Below are 19,441 nucleotides of genomic sequence, written 5' to 3'. Positions count from 1 at the left end.
TCCAATCACCTGAAGTGCTGAACACTATTGTGTTTCTACTGATTTTCTTGTTTCTGAAAATTCTGCATCAACTGAAATACTTTAACACCATAACTGTAGGATTGGTAAAAATCAAGCATAGCGTTATTTCTGGCAGGTCACGTTGGTCTAGCCATTTAATTAAAAATAAAGTGTAAATGTCTACCGTATGTTTAACTACAAAACATATTTTATGATCACATGTATTAAAACATTAAAATGTTTACTTAAGTAAAAAGAGAATTTTTGACATCTGCATGTATGCTGTAACCCTAGATTTTCATTGAAGATTGGCTAGATTTTGCTGTAATAAACAGCAGTTTTATCACTAAATAATCAACATAAGGCATTTGTGCTTGGACCCTGATGAATATTTTATGCATGTAAAGTAGTAAAGTTTTTTATCATACTCCATATACTTTTAAATCTACTTTAACACAGCGTGTTAAATAACTTCATGCTGGTTTTCTGCCGATAGGTGAATGGTTCACTTGGACTGAACATCATCAGTGCTGTAACCGCAGGCATTGCCCTTCTTTTAATTTCACTGGATTTGATACAAGGACCTTCCCCGTACACTTACTACAACTATTATATGTGGTATTACTATACAAGAAAGTATACGGTATGTCATAAGATTTTATATTAATATTTATAGTAAGATCATTGTGTGGTCAGTACACTTATCAGAAGTCAAGCCTTAATCTGCATTTATCCATGAAGTCTTTTCCCCAACATTTCAGAAGTAGTTTATAGATCTCTTACTATTATTTATAATTTACAATGCAAGAAAATATTAATATTATACATTAACTATAATCTTAGCTCAATTTGATCAATACATATATTACCACATGAACCTTAAGAATATTAGATTTTTAACTATTGAGCAGCCAGTGTAGCTGTTTGAGTACTAATTATCAATTATTATTTTCTGTACTGTTGATTTTTCTCTCAGACTCTCTCCAAGGGAATCAGTGGTGTGTTGCTGTTATTCTCCTTGCTTCAGTTCATCATCTCCATCTGTCTGTCAGCATTTGCTTGTAAAGTCTCTTGTTGCTGTTGTCCTCCTCTGGTGAGTGGTGCATCAAGTCAGTGGTTCCCAAGCTCTTTTGTTACCTGAACCCTTCAGATATATGCATATACACATAATGGATATATCTACACACTTGGGTTCTTATTTTACAAGAACCCACTAACACTACAGTCACAATACAAAAACTTGTCTTAAATTCTTCACTCTTAAATGTTCAAACCCTCTAGGCTTGTAAAGTATGATTCTGTCCACAAAAATGCAGGAAACTATGCGAATGTATGAATTATGTGAAATTATTTTCATAAATCCAGCGGAAAGCATGTTTTTACACCATGACATTTCAATAGGAGTTCTGTATTTTGCTTTTTTTAAATTCCATTTGAAGTACAATGAGGACTATATACCTGTAAAACTGGAACTTTCTGTCAGTTTAATTGCCTTTATACCTCTGATAGCAAAGAAGGCATAAAACATTATATGTTTATTCTTCCAAAGGTGCCGTTAAATCCACAAGTTTTAACTCCACAGTTCCCTGATTTCAAACCAAATAATTTCCATGATCTTAACAAATCAGAGGTAAGAGAAGCTTGAAAATAATGCATTATCTGACTTTAGTGTTCAGTTTCTATGCACTGGAAATTTGTAAAGGCCCCAATATACTTCAAACTAATTTGTTTTAATTCTTCGTTTCGGGGGAAAAAAATACGTTTGAAAAGGCTGAGCGACAGTATACTGTTTCCGAACTTTCCAACACCCCCACAATAAAATGAATAAGTGTAGACAATCTAGGTTTGAGACGGGTCATGTTTGCGATACAAAAGAACCATACCATTTCCATAATCAGTCCTTTGTGGGAAGTGTGAATGGCTGATAAGGCCTGTTCGCATTGGGATTAGTATTACATGGTGACCTCCAGACATTTGTTATAATTGCGGAGGTTGTCTGTGATGTTAATCCCATCTGAATCTGCTATATATTTCCTACCATAGCTCATCGAACAATGAGGTAGAGGTCTTCACGGGTCCAAAAATTTGTGCACAAATCTGGAAAGGGACCGATAATGTACTACACTGAACCGACCAGGACCTGTCTATTATTTCAAAAGCAGGACCCGGTCCCGTGTAGATCCGAGAAACGCCTACCCGGACCTGACTCGGATCCGTCTATTATTTGAAAGCTGAACCCGAACCCGCCGGGAAGACACTGACCCGACTGGACCTGATTGTCACATATTCCACCTTAAATTGCTATTACAAGTCAATAAACCTGTTGTGTAAAACACACACGCAACAGCTACACAGAGATTTGCAGCAGCAGAAATGGCGAGTCAGGAGCAATCCGATGAAAATTTGGCATTTTCAAGGTGGAGATATAAGTGCTACTTCAAATTCATTGTGGTCAAAGGAAAGAACGTGCATGTAATGTGTACATATAATGGGTGACACGCATCTACAAAGCTAGTGGCCCAAAACACTTTTCTTACAAAGATAATACTTGAAGTGCAGGATAGTTATGTACGAACACCTGTCTGTTCTACTCATTTCAACTGACTTGTGAAAACTGCTAAAAAAAAAAAAAAATTCTTTGACATATAGCTATTTATTTATTTATTTTTTTACAGTAACGCAAATAGTTACTTTCCCTGGTAACGAGTTACTTTTATTATAGAGTAATTCAGTTACTAACTCAGTTACTTTTTGGAACAAGTAGTGAGAAACTATAACTAATTACTTTTTTAAAGTAACGTTCCCAACAGTGTTTATTTGCTATCATCTCTGTGCTCTCTGCTCTGCATCGAGTCGGAATCTGACCACTACAATTTTAAGATTAAACAGTTCATTTTCATTATTATAAAAATGGTAGAAAATGTAAAGCAGGGTTTGTCCCTCACTCGTTGCCATAGAAACATGACATGCGCTCGAGAGACTGAACATGTGTGCTAGCTGGATCAACCTTTTTAACGTAATCTGAGCGTCATCGAAAACATTCATGTGACAGTTCACCTCAGATCTTGTTGCTGATTTGAAATATATTAAATATGATTGTGTCAAGTCTGCAAGAATTATTACCGTGGTTCTAACAGCAGAGAGCGAGAGAGACACTTTTTTTTCTTTCTTTTTTTGGCTCACACTTTTCCTAATTTAACAAGTTGCAAGTGACATTGCATTTGGCATTTTTCAAGGATTTGTTTCCTTTGTGCCTTTTTATCCATTTTTTGCGAAGTATGGAGATGCATTGTAAAGTTTTATAGTATTTTGGGTGCGGTTATATCATTACACCATACAATTTGCAGAAAGAGAAAGCTGAAAATGTTTTAAATTAATGTGTAATAAATAAATCAGACATATAGCTTGAAATTTCTTAATCACACAAGGCCACCAAATAATATTAATCCCATGCGAATAGGGCTATAGTCTGAAAACTTTAGCATGATGTGGAGAAAAATATTGGAATCATTTTGTTACGGTTATTTTTAGTTCATTTATTTTATTAAAGCGGAAAAATTGTTACACCTTTTTAAATTTTGTGGTTTCATGATTTACTTTTGAGAAAAACAAAGGTTTATTCTTGTATGTTCATTTGGCATTTCATTAACTGTATACCTTTTAAATTTGCTTATTGAAAGAACAAAAAAAGCAGTAGAACGTATGGTATAACATTAAATCGTACCTGTTACCTTATATCTTTACCTTTTCCTTTCATTCTTTTCATGGCTTTGGAAAACTTGTCTTGGATGTTTTTTCAACGTTGCTTTTTATATAACTCTGGGTCATCAACACCAAGCTTCGTTGGAATTTTTTTCTAGGAATAAAATGCTTTCTGTGAATCTACAAATTCTCTCCACGAGTGATAATACAGGTGTGGATATATTTGTGCAACTAAGCTTTTCGACACTTCAGTGTATTCAGGAGATGTTGTTCTCCTGTCAGACCTCTGTTGAATGAGAAACGAACTGAACCGGGAAAAAACTACATCACATGTCAAAGAAGGTGAACCTTCAGAATACACCCACCAATTGCATAACCTCCACGGACCAATGGAAGCTCTGTTGTTTGGAACCAAATCAAACTCCACCAGCAAGTTCGCTTTGGTCAGCTGTTTTGAACTGCCAATACAAACTCAAAACAAACTTTTTTTCGGCCTGATTTTGTTCAAAATGACGTCCTCGTACTTTCAAAAAGTTTGTTCTTCCATTTCGTTTGAAGTATATTGGGGCTTAAAGCACTCAGTAAGGTGTGAAATAATGATTAAAAAAGCAATAAGTAAGGAAGCTGATTATATAATTTTTTTGCAGATACCTGTGGTCAGCAGTACCTCCATGAACAACCATCATGAAGAATCTCAATACAGCAATTGTGAATAAATATTAATTATTATAAAAAATAAAGTGGACAAAGGTTGTTCCTGCAGTTGTGTGTGATAGAACTTTCGTGGAACACCTGGGTTTCCCAACGATTTCCTGTCCATTGCCTTTAATGTCTTTTCATCTCTCTATCAGATAAGTGGATTTTTTTTAAATGTGTGTAAACGAAAACTAATCAAGACTACACTGACTATTTAATGATTTTCTTTCTTTAGTTTAAAAAAAGTTGATGAAAACTAATCAAGACTACACCGACTATTTAATGATTTTCTTTCTTTAGTTTAAAAAAAGTTGATTAATCAACAGTGAAACTGGATATATTGATATGAAGAACTGTAATTGCTTAAAACATTATAATTTGTAAGAATAAAGTATAACGACGAATAAATGTGTTAACTCGTGTCTTAATTAAAACCAAAAAAATTGTGTTTCTATATCAAGGCTGATGGAACTGTGACATTCACTCCTCAAAATAGCCTTACTTTTTTGCTTTACCAATGGTAAACTGTTATAAACTTAAGACATAAAACAGGATTCTGTTTGTACTAAGGGAAGCACACTCTGCTTGTTGGGGATGTAGTGAGTGTCCGTAAAAGTGCTGGCTGAGCCTGCTCTGGTGCTAGGTAAAGTTTTTATTTACAGCGCCAGAAACCCAGAAATGTATATGAAGATTTCAGATGTTCAGGAGCCTCTAACTGCCACAATATACCAGTATAAGAAGTTCGATCAAGGCACCACAGTTGCACTCTTGCATCAACATTGTTAACAGGCAGTGATTTGGTGTCAATCCAGACATCTTTTGGGCTCTACCATTAATAGGTAAGTATTCTGTGCATACTTCTAAGTACTTCACATACTTCTATAAATCCATAATTGTAAGGCTGTCTCTACTGATAAAGAAAGAAAGAAAGAAAGGAGGAGGAATGATGTCTTTTCTAAAATTTAAACAATTTGTATTGTGGTAAGGTGCAATACAAATGACCCACATGGAAAAAACCTATGTAAACATATATGCTTCAATATAGGTTTTGATACAGGTTTTTAAAGGGGGAGGTGAAATGCTTGTTTTCACTCAATATCCTGTTAATCTTGAGTACCTATAGAGTAGTACTGCATCCTTCATATCTCCAAAAAGTCTTTAGTTTTATTATATTCATAAGAGAAAGATAGTCTGTACCGATTTTTCCCGGAAAAACATGACCGGCTGGAGGCGTGACGTGTGGGCGGAGCTAAAGAATCACGAGCGCCAGTAGGCTTTTGCGTTCAGAGCGTTTGGAAGCTGTGACATTACCGTGAGGAAAAAAAACATCCAAAACAAACCATGGCTAACAGTCAGATTCAGCCGTTTATTTAGGATCCAGAATCAGATCCCGATGCTGAAACTGAACGAGAGCAGCAGCAGCAACGACTCGCTCCGAGCGGGGCTCGAACCCGGGTCTCCGGCATGGGAGGTGGACGCACTAACAAGGAGGCAGAGATATTTTAAGCAGTTTTACTCACCGCCTGCGGTTCCAGCACACGATCGTGACCCTTTTTCGTTGGGATTGCATCATCCTTAAGAAATAAACGATACGCAAATCCGTTGTCAAACTGGGCCTTGTTTGTAAAACAAGCATCTTCGAAATGCAGGGAACAAACACAAACACTTGCACAACTCCGTCGATGCTCTTTAAAAATAAACTCCATACACTGGTCCCTTAATGCTGTTTTTTTTTTTTTTGTAATCTGTGCAGGGTTGTCTTGCCCTGGAAATTTGTAAAGGCCCCAATATACTTCAAACTAATTTGTTTTAATTCTTCGTTTCGGGGGAAAAAAATACGTTTGAAAAGGCTGAGCGACAGTATACTGTTTCCGAACTTTCCAACACCCCCACAATAAAATGAATAAGTGTAGACAATCTAGGTTTGAGACGGGTCATGTTTGCGATACAAAAGAACCATACCATTTCCATAATCAGTCCTTTGTGGGAAGTGTGAATGGCTGATAAGGCCTGTTCGCATTGGGATTAGTATTACATGGTGACCTCCAGACATTTGTTATAATTGCGGAGGTTGTCTGTGATGTTAATCCCATCTGAATCTGCTATATATTTCCTACCATAGCTCATCGAACAATGAGGTAGAGGTCTTCACGGGTCCAAAAATTTGTGCACAAATCTGGAAAGGGACCGATAATGTACTACACTGAACCGACCAGGACCTGTCTATTATTTCAAAAGCAGGACCCGGTCCCGTGTAGATCCGAGAAACGCCTACCCGGACCTGACTCGGATCCGTCTATTATTTGAAAGCTGAACCCGAACCCGCCGGGAAGACACTGACCCGACTGGACCTGATTGTCACATATTCCACCTTAAATTGCTATTACAAGTCAATAAACCTGTTGTGTAAAACACACACGCAACAGCTACACAGAGATTTGCAGCAGCAGAAATGGCGAGTCAGGAGCAATCCGATGAAAATTTGGCATTTTCAAGGTGGAGATATAAGTGCTACTTCAAATTCATTGTGGTCAAAGGAAAGAACGTGCATGTAATGTGTACATATAATGGGTGACACGCATCTACAAAGCTAGTGGCCCAAAACACTTTTCTTACAAAGATAATACTTGAAGTGCAGGATAGTTATGTACGAACACCTGTCTGTTCTACTCATTTCAACTGACTTGTGAAAACTGCTAAAAAAAAAAAAAAATTCTTTGACATATAGCTATTTATTTATTTATTTTTTTACAGTAACGCAAATAGTTACTTTCCCTGGTAACGAGTTACTTTTATTATAGAGTAATTCAGTTACTAACTCAGTTACTTTTTGGAACAAGTAGTGAGAAACTATAACTAATTACTTTTTTAAAGTAACGTTCCCAACAGTGTTTATTTGCTATCATCTCTGTGCTCTCTGCTCTGCATCGAGTCGGAATCTGACCACTACAATTTTAAGATTAAACAGTTCATTTTCATTATTATAAAAATGGTAGAAAATGTAAAGCAGGGTTTGTCCCTCACTCGTTGCCATAGAAACATGACATGCGCTCGAGAGACTGAACATGTGTGCTAGCTGGATCAACCTTTTTAACGTAATCTGAGCGTCATCGAAAACATTCATGTGACAGTTCACCTCAGATCTTGTTGCTGATTTGAAATATATTAAATATGATTGTGTCAAGTCTGCAAGAATTATTACCGTGGTTCTAACAGCAGAGAGCGAGAGAGACACTTTTTTTTCTTTCTTTTTTTGGCTCACACTTTTCCTAATTTAACAAGTTGCAAGTGACATTGCATTTGGCATTTTTCAAGGATTTGTTTCCTTTGTGCCTTTTTATCCATTTTTTGCGAAGTATGGAGATGCATTGTAAAGTTTTATAGTATTTTGGGTGCGGTTATATCATTACACCATACAATTTGCAGAAAGAGAAAGCTGAAAATGTTTTAAATTAATGTGTAATAAATAAATCAGACATATAGCTTGAAATTTCCTCTTAAGGAAAAAAAACATCCAAAACAAACCATGGCTAACAGTCAGATTCAGCCGTTTATTTAGGATCCAGAATCAGATCCCGATGCTGAAACTGAACGAGAGCAGCAGCAGCAACGACTCGCTCCGAGCGGGGCTCGAACCCGGGTCTCCGGCATGGGAGGTGGACGCACTAACAAGGAGGCAGAGATATTTTAAGCAGTTTTACTCACCGCCTGCGGTTCCAGCACACGATCGTGACCCTTTTTCGTTGGGATTGCATCATCCTTAAGAAATAAACGATACGCAAATCCGTTGTCAAACTGGGCCTTGTTTGTAAAACAAGCATCTTCGAAATGCAGGGAACAAACACAAACACTTGCACAACTCCGTCGATGCTCTTTAAAAATAAACTCCATACACTGGTCCCTTAATGCTGTTTTTTTTTTTTTTGTAATCTGTGCAGGGTTGTCTTGCCCTGGCAACCAAAAATACACTTCTTGTGTGACATTTCGTGACTCTCTTGCTCTGATCAGTAAATGTCTGTTGTGCTCTCAGTGCTCTGTTCTATGGGAGCGCGCGCTCTTCCGGCAGAAGTGCCCTTAGGACCCATATAAGGAAATTCCGCTCCATCCAACGTCACACAGAGCCATACTCGAAAAAAACTTTCCGAAACTTGTGACAAACCGGAAGGAGTATTTTTGGAACAGAAATACTCCTTCAAACGTACAACTTAATTTCTGAAACGGTCCATGTTTAGCATGGGAATCCGACTCTTTAACAGTGTAAAAAACTCAGTATGCATGAAATAGCATTTCACCCCCCCTTTAATATATGTGACGCATATAAAATTGGCTGGTTTCCTATATATATATATATATATATATATATATATATATATATATATATATATATATATAAAAAAATATTTTTTATCTTTATTATTCTTTGAAAGTCTGTCATGACGCGCCTCATCATCATCCTCCGCCACCTCCTCCTCTTCCTCTTCCTTCCTGCACTATCCAATGACGTTTGATAGGGTGTCCGACATTTTTATTTTTTCCTCTTTTTTCCGCGCACAATTTTTTTAGCGGATAGGCGTTTTCGTCCACACGGATCTGGCATTTTGGAAGAGTGAAACAGATGTTTTGAAACCGGGTCCCAGAGTGGATATATTTGAAAACACCGCCTTTGCGTTTCATCTGGATGGCGAATCCGTACATTTTTTCTGAAAATATAACGTCATCAGCCCACGTCTCACCCCTAGTCAAACACCACTACATCACGTAACAGCAACAAAAACATGAACAAACACTGAACGATTGTATTTTTTATTAACTAACATTAACACAGATTAATAAATGAATTGTTCCATGTTCGTTTGTGTACCACGCGCAAGGTTTATCAGCAAATCCATGTCTTCTTCTCAGTTTTAAGTGCATCTCTGTGGCAGAATTACAGCGCCACATGCTGGTCTGGCATGTATACTACATCGGTTTCGTGTGAACGGGGATATTTCTTGAGACGAGGGGAAAAAAGATCGGAGGTCCGTCTCCGTGTGGACGGGGCTGAAGATGTAACGGGTACTTACGGTTATGGATAGAAATGTAGCGGAGTAAAGAGTACAATATTTGCCTCTCAAATGTACTTGAGTAAAGTACAGATCCCTCAAAATTGTACTTAAGTATTGTACTCAAGTAAATGTACTCTGTTACTGTCCGGCTCTGTATGTCATGTTAATATATTGTCATAGTTAAATTCCATAACATGCCAATTACATGTGATACCAATTTCACATGTTCGCACATACATAAGTTCTTGCATAATCTTTTTCGTTTATTCTTAGTTGATAATAGAAAATATGAGCTAGGCATCATGTATGACAGTCAAAAAGGAGATATGAGCTACAAAATGACCAGATCCTCCCATTAGCTATATTGAAGACATATCTTGTATGTATAGGGCTTATATGTGGATATGAAGAAGCAATACACGAGACCTATATTTCCTGAATATGCACATATATGCACCTCAATTTTGGTGGCATATATACGCATATATCTTTATCTTACTATCACTCTCTGTTGTTTATAGTGATAAAATATAACTTAATTCCCACCATATTTCTGATATTATTTATAAATCGAATCTGATTAATTTGATTGTTCACTTTTATTTTAAAGCTGTGAGTGCAGTGCACCTGCATCGAGTTAGCACTCGTTAGCTTGTTATTAGCATTTCCATTCATGCCTATCACTGTTTTCTTTTCTCCTTTCCTCTCTCTCGCTACTCTCTCTCTCTCTCTCTCTCTCCAGTTTTTCACAAGTTCATCAAACAACTGTGGTAAGAATATGCTTCTCCTGCTATTGTTATTTGTGCCTCTTGCCACATGTACAGTTTATCTATCTCTGTCGCAGATGAGGGATTAAAATGTGATAAATGCAGCAAAATAGTTAGGCTGAAAGAGAATATTTCAGAATTAGAGACACACATCTAAACTTTAATAGATGACAGTGTAACCCTCCCCATGGCTTACAAGTAATGGGGAAGGTGTAAAAGAAGGGCAACAACCACAGTGTGTTTCCTTGCAAGCACAAACAAATTTATTAAACACAAATGGTAATAAGAAGTGGCAAAGAAACGAAAAGAACACAAAGGTTTAACCCACTACAGACCATAGGGTTCCCCAATCCCATACAATGGCAATTCCACTATTAAAGAGTACACTCAAATCACAGCACAAAACCAATAACACTACAAGTGTAATAGAAAACCAACACGCACTTGACTCAAACCACTACAAATTGTGCCCAATCACCTTAAGAGAGTCAACCATGCATACAAGAATGGGAACCCCTTTGTCTTTGGTTGATTAAAACAAAACGAAGACAAATAAAACAAAAACAAAATCACAGTCCCACAAAAAATTCTAATCACTTCATCATAGTGTAACTGTTAAAAGTTATATATTACAACCCAACACTAACCCACCAATATTTTAGATAAAAGTAAACGGCAATCATGCATCATCTGCAAAACAAAGAAAATACAATTCACGATTGCCCCTGTAAAATATTAGAATTAAAAACAGAATTAAAAACACTTAAAGGGGGGGTGAAATGCTAGTTTTCACTCAATATCCTGTTAATCTATAGAGTAGTACTGCATCCTTCATAACTCCAAAAAGTCTTTATTTTTATTATATTTATAAGAGAAAGATAGTCTGGACCGATTTTTCCCGGAAAAACACGAGCGCCTAGAGGCGTGACGTGTGGGCGAGCTAAAGAATCACGAGCGCCAGTAGGCTTTTGCATTGAGAGCGTTTGAAAGCTGTGACACAGATCCAGAGGCTGAAATTTAACAAGAGCAGCAGCAGCAAAGGCGTCTCTATGTGGTATGTACTGAAACTATATATTTGCTTAGTGGTTTTGGAAAATGACAAAGTTCCACTTTATGTCGTCTGTTTTTTTTTTTTTGTTTTTTTTAAGCTGTACATGTGGAAAGTGCATGTTGTTTACTTGATGTGCTTATGCGCTGATAGCGAAGTTAACAACACAGAGATATTTGAAGCAGTTTTTACTCACCACATGTGGTTCCAACACACGATCGTGACCCTTTTTCGTTGGGACTGCATTATCCTTAAGAAATAAACTATGTGCAAGTCCGGCGTCAAACTGGGCCTTGTTTAAAACAAGCATCTTCGAAATGCAGGGGAACAAACACAAACACTTGCACAACTCTGTAAAAATAAACTCCATCCACTGGTCCCTTAATGCTGTTTCTCTTTTGGTAATCTGTTCAGGGTTGTCTTGCCCTGGCAACCAAAAACACACTTCTTTTGTGACTTTTCGCGACGCTCTCGCTCTGATCAGGCTGTGCTCAGCCTCTCATTGCTCTTCTCTACGGGAGCGCGCGCTCTTCCGGCAGAAGTGCCTCAGGACCCATATAAGGAAATTCCGCTCCATCTAACGTCACACAGAGCCATACTCGAAAAAAACTTTCCGAAACTTGTGACAAACCGGAAGAGGGTTTTTTTTGGAACAAAAATACTCTTTCAAATGTACAACTTAATTTTTGAAACTTTGTCCATGTTTAGCATGGGAATCCAACTCTTTAACAGTGTAAAAAACTCAGTATGCATGAAATAGCATTTCACCCCCGCTTTAACAATAAAAAAAAGCAAACTTCACGTACTCCAATATTCAATTAAAATCCGTACCTGTGTTAATGAATGAATCTACTCAATTTCTGAGGCATCCACCAGTATATATCTTTTAAGCATACTATAAAACAAACAAACACACGTTAAAATGGACTGCACTAACCATAACCATGAGTCACAACCCTTACTTCCACAATTTACTTTAATAATGTTCACAAAGCAACGACTAGTTTCATTATCACCAAGCGTTGAAACATACCACACAGCTTCTCCTACTCAGCACATGGTCCCACAAAGAGAAAGGCCAGAAGATTGGATTTCCCCCTTTATAGTAGAGGTGGGCAGATCGATACTAATATCGATAATATCGATACCAACGTTGGTATCGGTATTGATCGATACCAACGGGAAAATATTGATACTTAAGTTTCAGTTTCTCTCGTTTTGCGACCTGGCCGTGTTTGTCAAAATGCTGCTGCTGTCACAGAGCAGAGCAAGCTCTTAAGAGTGCTGCTCATCCTCGACACTGCTCTCCGCCCCCTCTCCTGTGTTGTACCGTCACGCGACTCACCACTAGCGCTACCACCAGCAGTCAGGCGCGCGCACTGCTCAGCCGCGCATTTCTAACAGCAGTCAGTCAGAGGCGGAGAGAAAGAGGAGCGTTGTATGGCTGTATTTTCAGGCCGATCTACCCTTTTTGTGTTAGCTGTGAAAGTGATACTAGTTTCTATATTTAAACTTCACCTAGTTGTGCACCAGACTTAATTTTTTTATTATTTTATCAATAGCTGATTCTCCAAGAGCAGTGGATATTACAAGGCGCCTATCAGAAATGATTGTGAAGGAACTGCAGCCTCTTTCCATAGTGGAAGATGTCGGCTTCAGAAATTTTGTATAAGGAGAATTTGTTTTACATTGTGAAGTAAAACGTTGTGACTTTAAGAAAAAAATCCTGAAAAGAAGTGCACTAAAGAGGAGAAACATTTTTTTATTAACATGCTACTTGAAAAGAGAATTTGTTTTTACATTTTTTATATTTGTGAAGTAATCATTTTGTAACTTTGTTTATTTAAATAAATCAGAAGTAACCAAAAGTTGTTTCTGAACAAAAGCTTTTGTAGTACTGATTAATAACCCAAAATGCAAATCACAAAAACAAATTAAAAGTCATGAAAATTCATTTAGATTTAGGTTGAAGACGCACCTTAATTAGGTTGATTAATTATTAAAAAGTATCGGTATTGGTATCGGCGATACTGGCCCTGTATTTACTTGGTATCGGATCGATACCAAATCTAGTGGTATCGCACACCTCTACTTTATAGTACTTGGACTCATGGGATCTGTAGTCCAACACATTTGTAGTCCCAAGCATGCCTAATATGGAGCCACGACTAATGCTACCTCCACCCCATTACAACAGTAAGAATGGGGCTCTTGATATAGCTATGGATACGTTTAGCTCAGGGATTCCTGTACATTGTCCTGTGCCGGAAACAGAGCCTCTGCAGCAGGGCAACTGGGTGACGGTGAGGCAGCGTAGTCATGGGTCAAAACACCGCTCTTCTGTTCCGATCAAAACATTAAACAGGTTCTCCCCACTCAGTGATGCACCTACTGAGAAAAACCTGATGAAAGTGCTCTAGTTATTAATGATTCTATTGTACGGAACGTGAATATAGAGACACCAGCCACCATAGTCAAATGTTTACTGGGAGCCAGAGCGCATGAAAATATGGCAAAAAGTGCTGGCTAATGCTAGACGTAAATATAGTAAGATTATTATTCATGCTGGCGCTAATGATGTTCGACTTCGCCAGTCGGAGATCACTAAAAATAACATTAAAGCCAGAGAGATGGTCTTCATCCCTCCTGGGGTGGCGCCAATCTTCTCTCTAGAAATATGGCAAATAGTCTTAGTGCTTATACTTGACTAACTGGGGCCCAGGTCAAGAAGCAGACAGACTGGCTAAACCGACCGTCTGCTAGCTGCCTCCCGTCACAGAGGTCAGCTAATTCTCAGCACATGGAGACTCTTTGACCTAGATATCACACTATAGAGCAGGGGTACCCAAACCTGCTCCTGGCGATTGACTATCCTGCAAAGTTTAGCTACAATCCTAATCAAACACACCTGAAACAACTAAGGCCCCGTCCACATGGAGACGGAGCTTACCCCAATCCAATCTTTTTTCTTCCTCGTCTCAAGAAATATCCGCGTCCACACGAAACCGCAAAATGATGTAGTATACATGCCAGACCAGTATGTGGCGATGTAATTCTCCCACAGAGATACACTAAAAACAGAGAAGAAGACTTGGACTATGGTCATAAACCTTGCGCGTGGTACACAAACGAACATGGAACAATACATTTATTAATCAGTGTTAATGTTAGTTAATAAAAGACAATCGTTCAGTGTTTGTTCATGTTTTTGTTGCTGTTACGTAGAGGTGTCTGACTAGGGGGGAGACGTGGGCTGATGACGTCATCGTTTCAGAAAATATACGGATTAGCCGCCCAGATGAAAACGCAAAGACGGCGTTTTCAAATTTATCCACTCTGGGACCCGGTTTCAAAAAATAGCTGTTTCACCTTATGAAAACGCCGGATCCGTGTGGACGAAACGCCTATCCGATAAAAAATTTGTGCGTATTCACAGAAACGCGTCTCCGTGTGGACGGGGCCTAATTAAGGTCTTCAGGCTCACTTAAAAATTAAAGGCAGGTGTGTTTGATTAGGGTTGGAGCCAAACTTTGCAGGAGAGTCGATCGCCAGGAGCAGGGTTGGGCACCACGAGACCACGTGTCTGTTCCCCGAACTAGAAACAAAAACCACACACGTCCAAACCAATTTAAGAGTAATAATTGAATTGATGTTCAACAAATAAAAAACAGATGCAATACGATAAACAACTGATAAAGCTTGGCTTATTGAATATCAGATCCCTTTCTACGAAAACACTTTTAGTAAATAATATGATCACTGATCATAATCTAGATGTGCTCTGTTTGACAGAAACCTGGCTGAATTACATTTTAAATGGCTATATTTTAGTCCACCCCCCAAGATTACTGTTATAAACATGAGCCGTGTCCACAGAGTAAAGGGGGAGGTGCTGCTTCAATTTATAACAAACTTAATATAGCTAAAACTGTAATTTCTACTTCTTGTTACAAGTATTGTAGAACCATCACTTCTACCACAAAAGACCAGGACAACTAGAGATACAGATACAGATCCCCTGTAAAGACCTTGTCTCAGAGGACCACCAGGACAAGACCACAGGAAACAGATGATTCTTCTGCACAATCTGACTTTGCTGCAGCCTGGAATTGAACTACTGGTTTCGTCTGGTCAGAGGAGAACTGGCCCCCCAACTGAGCCTGGTTTCTCCCAAGGTTTTTTTCTCCATTCTGTCACCGATGGAGTTTTGGTTCCTTGCCGCTGTCGCCTCTGGCTTGCTTAGTTGGGGTCACTTCATCTACAGCGATATCGTTGATTTGATTGCAAAATGATTGCACAGATACTATTTAAACAGAACTGAGATGACATCACTGAATTCAATGATGAACTGCCTTTAACTATCATTTTGCATTATTGACACACATTTTCTAATGAATGTTGTTCAGTTGCTTTGACGCAATCCTTTTTGTTTAAAGCACTATATAAATAAAGGTGACTTGACTTGACTTGACTATGAAGATGGGTCAATCCACAAAATCTGTGCCTTTTGCATCCCTAAGAAACAATCGAACAGAATACAACAAAAAAAGTTTTGATTTTAAAATATAACTATACTACATAAAAGTCCATTAATTATTATTTTAAATAATTTAAATAGCATTTATGCTGGTAATGGTTTTTAACCTTTCCCTCACTATGATCTTTCTTTTTCAGCAGCACTTTTGCAAAATGATATAAAAATTGCATTTGCGTATTGTGTCTCTGCCAAGGTTAAAGCAGCAGATTCTTGTACCCACCAGCTATGGTAAAGTATTGGATCAATGTTATTGTACTATTGCTAATGACTTTCATGCAGTAGCCTGGGCTCCCTTGGGGCAGTCAGACCATAATAATGTCCTTTTGATCCCTGTCTATCGTCCGAAATTTAAATCTGTAAAAACAAAAACTAAGGTAGTTAAACAATAGCCTTCTCAAGCCATCTGTTTGATAATACAGACTGGTCTGTTTTTAAAGAGTCATGTTGTGATCTAAATGAATTTGCTGAGTAGGTTAATGCTTATATTAATTTTGCTGAAAATATATGTGTGCCTATAAAGTCAGTGACCGTGTACAGCAATAATAAGCGATGGTTTAGCAGAGAGATAAAACATCTATGGAAAAATAAACATAACGCCTATAAGAGTGGGGATAGAGATTTATAGAAGGTGGCTAAATATGACTTTGAGAGAGCTGTTAATAAGGCCAAGGCTGACTATAGGCACAAGCTGGAAAGCAAACTAAAGGCTAATGACAATAGAGGGGTATGGGAGGGTCTGAAGCAGATTACTAATTATACTAGTATAGCGTCAGTGATGATCCTAAGCTGCCTGATAGTCTCAATTATTTTTACTGTCACTTTGACTGGAACTATGTTGATGACATCACAAAATTGTGGAACATCGATACCTCCAACCCTCCTTTTGTAATAGAGGAGGATGAGGTTGGGCTCTTACTGCAAAAGCAGAACTGCAGGAAATCTGCAGGTCCCGACCTTGTATCCTCTGCTATTATTAAACACTGTGCAGATTAATTGGCCCCAGTCCTCACGGACTTATTTAACTGGCCTTTAAGGGAATGCACTGTTCCTAAATGTTTTAAATCCGCTCTCATAATCCCGGTGCACAAAAAACCCATCATAAGTTGCCTGAATGACTACCAACCTGTAGCACTAACATCAGTTATAATGAAAATCTTTGAGAGAATAGTATGTAAACAACTGTCCAGTGTGGTCAGACTCGACCCCTTCCAATTTGCTTATAGGACAAACAGGTCTGTTGAGGACGCTGTATCGTTATGTCGCCATTCCATTCTACAGCATCTGGAGGCCCCAGGCAACTACACTGTAAAAAAAAAATTGTTGTTTCAACTTAAAAAAGTGTTCGTGCTGCCTTAAAATGTTAAGTTGTCTGAACTTAAATTGTGAAGTTGTCTTTACTTACGATTAAGTTGACAGAACTTAAAAAAAAACAAGTGCAATAAACATTTAAGTTGTATGAACTTAAATTGTGAAGTTGTCTTTACTTACGTTTAAGTTGACATGACTTAAAAAAACAAGTGTTCCATGTGGTCATCGGACATTCTGTTTCGAGATGATGCAAGTACATTTCACCCATAACTAAATAAACGTTCAACAGGAGCACTAGAAGGCAATGTGGTATTGTACTTCATGAATAGTGGCTTGACCAAGAGATAAGAATATCGTTGCTGGAAGGTGTCACAGTCTTCTGTCTTTCTGTGAGCACATGGATTGTGTTGTGTTTATTTGGTGCCATGTGCTCTCTCTTTTCCTTTTCTGACCCTGCCCACCTCGCCACCTCATTACTGTTTAGTTGCTCCACCTGTGTTTCTCCCTGGCTCCCTGACTCATTTCATTTCATTTCATTTATTATACAGGAAAGGTTAAAAAGTAACATTGAGATACAATTTAAACGGGCCTGACTCAGTTTAAAAACTGGTTTCCAGCAGGTTCCTGTTCTGCAGAACATAGAACAAAACACAATTTACAACATAAAAAGAAAAGAAAAACAACACTTTTAAACATAAGCTAAACAAATACAGAGAACTAAAAAACAACAATACAAGCAAAACTAGGACAATATAAAAACAATTAATGAACACAAGTGTAACTGTTCAGTAAAAAAAATGTTTGTATGCCTTTTTGAAACCTGTAACAGATGGTATTTTTCTTATGTGATGTGGAATATCATTCCAAATTTTTGTGTATGTATAAAAAAAGGATTTCTGACCATAGTTATTTTTGTATGAAGGGACTGGTATGAGTGCCTGTGATACTGACCTAGTATGGCGTACTGGCCTCCTATTGTCTGATTGATGAATTGCGTCAAATGTTGATGTAGTAGCATTTTGAATTTGAAAATAAAATTTAATAGCATGACTATTTATATAATGCTGAAAAGTCAGTGCATTTGAGCGTTTCAACGCAATGCAATGATGGGACCATTTTGGGAGATTACTGTGGATTTTAAAAGCACGATTGTATAATCGTGCTATTGGTTCAGTAATTTCTTTAGTGGTAAGAGACCAAATTGGAAGACAGTAAGACATTGTTGATAACACAATTGCATGTAAATAAGTTTCAGAAACAGAAGAGGAAAGATATGGTCTAATCTTGTTATATACAAAAAGTTTCTGATTCAGTTTTTTTGTTAAAACAGAAATATGATCCCGATATGAAAGGTGTGTGTCAAGTAACACACCAAGATATTTATAAGTCTTTGTCGTGACAAGATCTTGATTTGCAAAAGTAATAGGGTCAGCATAAGAAAGACTTTTCCTGGGTGAATGGAAGTACATACATTCAGTTTTTTTTACATTGATGGTCAGATGGTTTTTATTTAACCAATCATGTAAACACTGAAGATCAAATGTTAGTTTAGAGTTTATAGCATCAGCATTTGAGTCAGAGAAAAAAAAAAATCACAGTATCATCAGCATACATTAAGCATTCTGAATATTTACACACTTGAGGGAGATCATTAATATATAAAAGAAAAAGCAAAGGTCCAAGAATACTGCCTTGAGGAACACCCGTATCACAAATTAAAGATTGAGATGTTACATAATTAATTTTAACAGATTGCGACCTGTTTGTCAAAAAAGAAAAAAGCATTTCTATCACAGATAAAGACAAATTAAATGAGTAAAGTTTGTTTAGCAAAATCTGATGATTCACTGTGTCGAAGGCTTTACGAAAGTCAATAAAAACAGCTCCTGTTATGTGACCTTTATTAAGTGCATTAAATATTTGTTCAGTAAAGAGTAGTAATGCTGACATAGTAGATCGCTTAGCGCGGAAACCGTGTTGACAGTCGTTAAGCCAGTTATACATTTCTAAATAAGAAATTAACTGGTTATACAAGATTTTTTCAAGCAACTTAGACATTGTTGGAAGTATTGCTATAGGTCTATAGTTTGAAACAAGAGTAGGATCATCAGATTTAAAAATTGGAGTAATTTGTGCTCTTTTCCAGTCAGTCGGAAAGATCGAGAGCCTAATGCATAAATTAATTAAATGATGAAAAAGAGGTATAAGGCTATCAGCATGAGTCTTCATAAATGAAGTATTTAAACCATAAGTATCACAGGCATGAGAATTATTTAATGAGCGCAACAAACATATTACTTCATTCTGTGAAATCTCAGAAAATGAAAACTGATCAGAT

General features: G+C 37.5%; 1 protein-coding gene across 1 annotated transcript in view; it reads left to right on the top strand.

The window, feature by feature from the left end:
• Positions 1–4,790, top strand: part of LOC127956071 (membrane-spanning 4-domains subfamily A member 4A-like) — a 28,720-nt gene extending 23,930 nt beyond the window's left edge. Inside the window, exons 5-8 of the mRNA XM_052553847.1 lie at positions 497–643; positions 977–1,093; positions 1,550–1,630; positions 4,350–4,790. Of these exons, the coding sequence (XP_052409807.1) occupies positions 497–643; positions 977–1,093; positions 1,550–1,630; positions 4,350–4,418 (414 nt within the window). The 3' untranslated portion in view covers positions 4,419–4,790. The remainder of the gene's footprint in view (positions 1–496; positions 644–976; positions 1,094–1,549; positions 1,631–4,349) is intronic.
• The last annotated feature ends 14,651 nt before the right edge of the window (positions 4,791–19,441 follow it).

The sequence above is a fragment of the Carassius gibelio genome, chromosome B4 (genome assembly GCF_023724105.1).
Source record: "Carassius gibelio isolate Cgi1373 ecotype wild population from Czech Republic chromosome B4, carGib1.2-hapl.c, whole genome shotgun sequence".
NCBI lineage: Eukaryota > Metazoa > Chordata > Actinopteri > Cypriniformes > Cyprinidae > Carassius > Carassius gibelio.
This window is presented reverse-complemented; position numbering and strand designations above follow the sequence as displayed.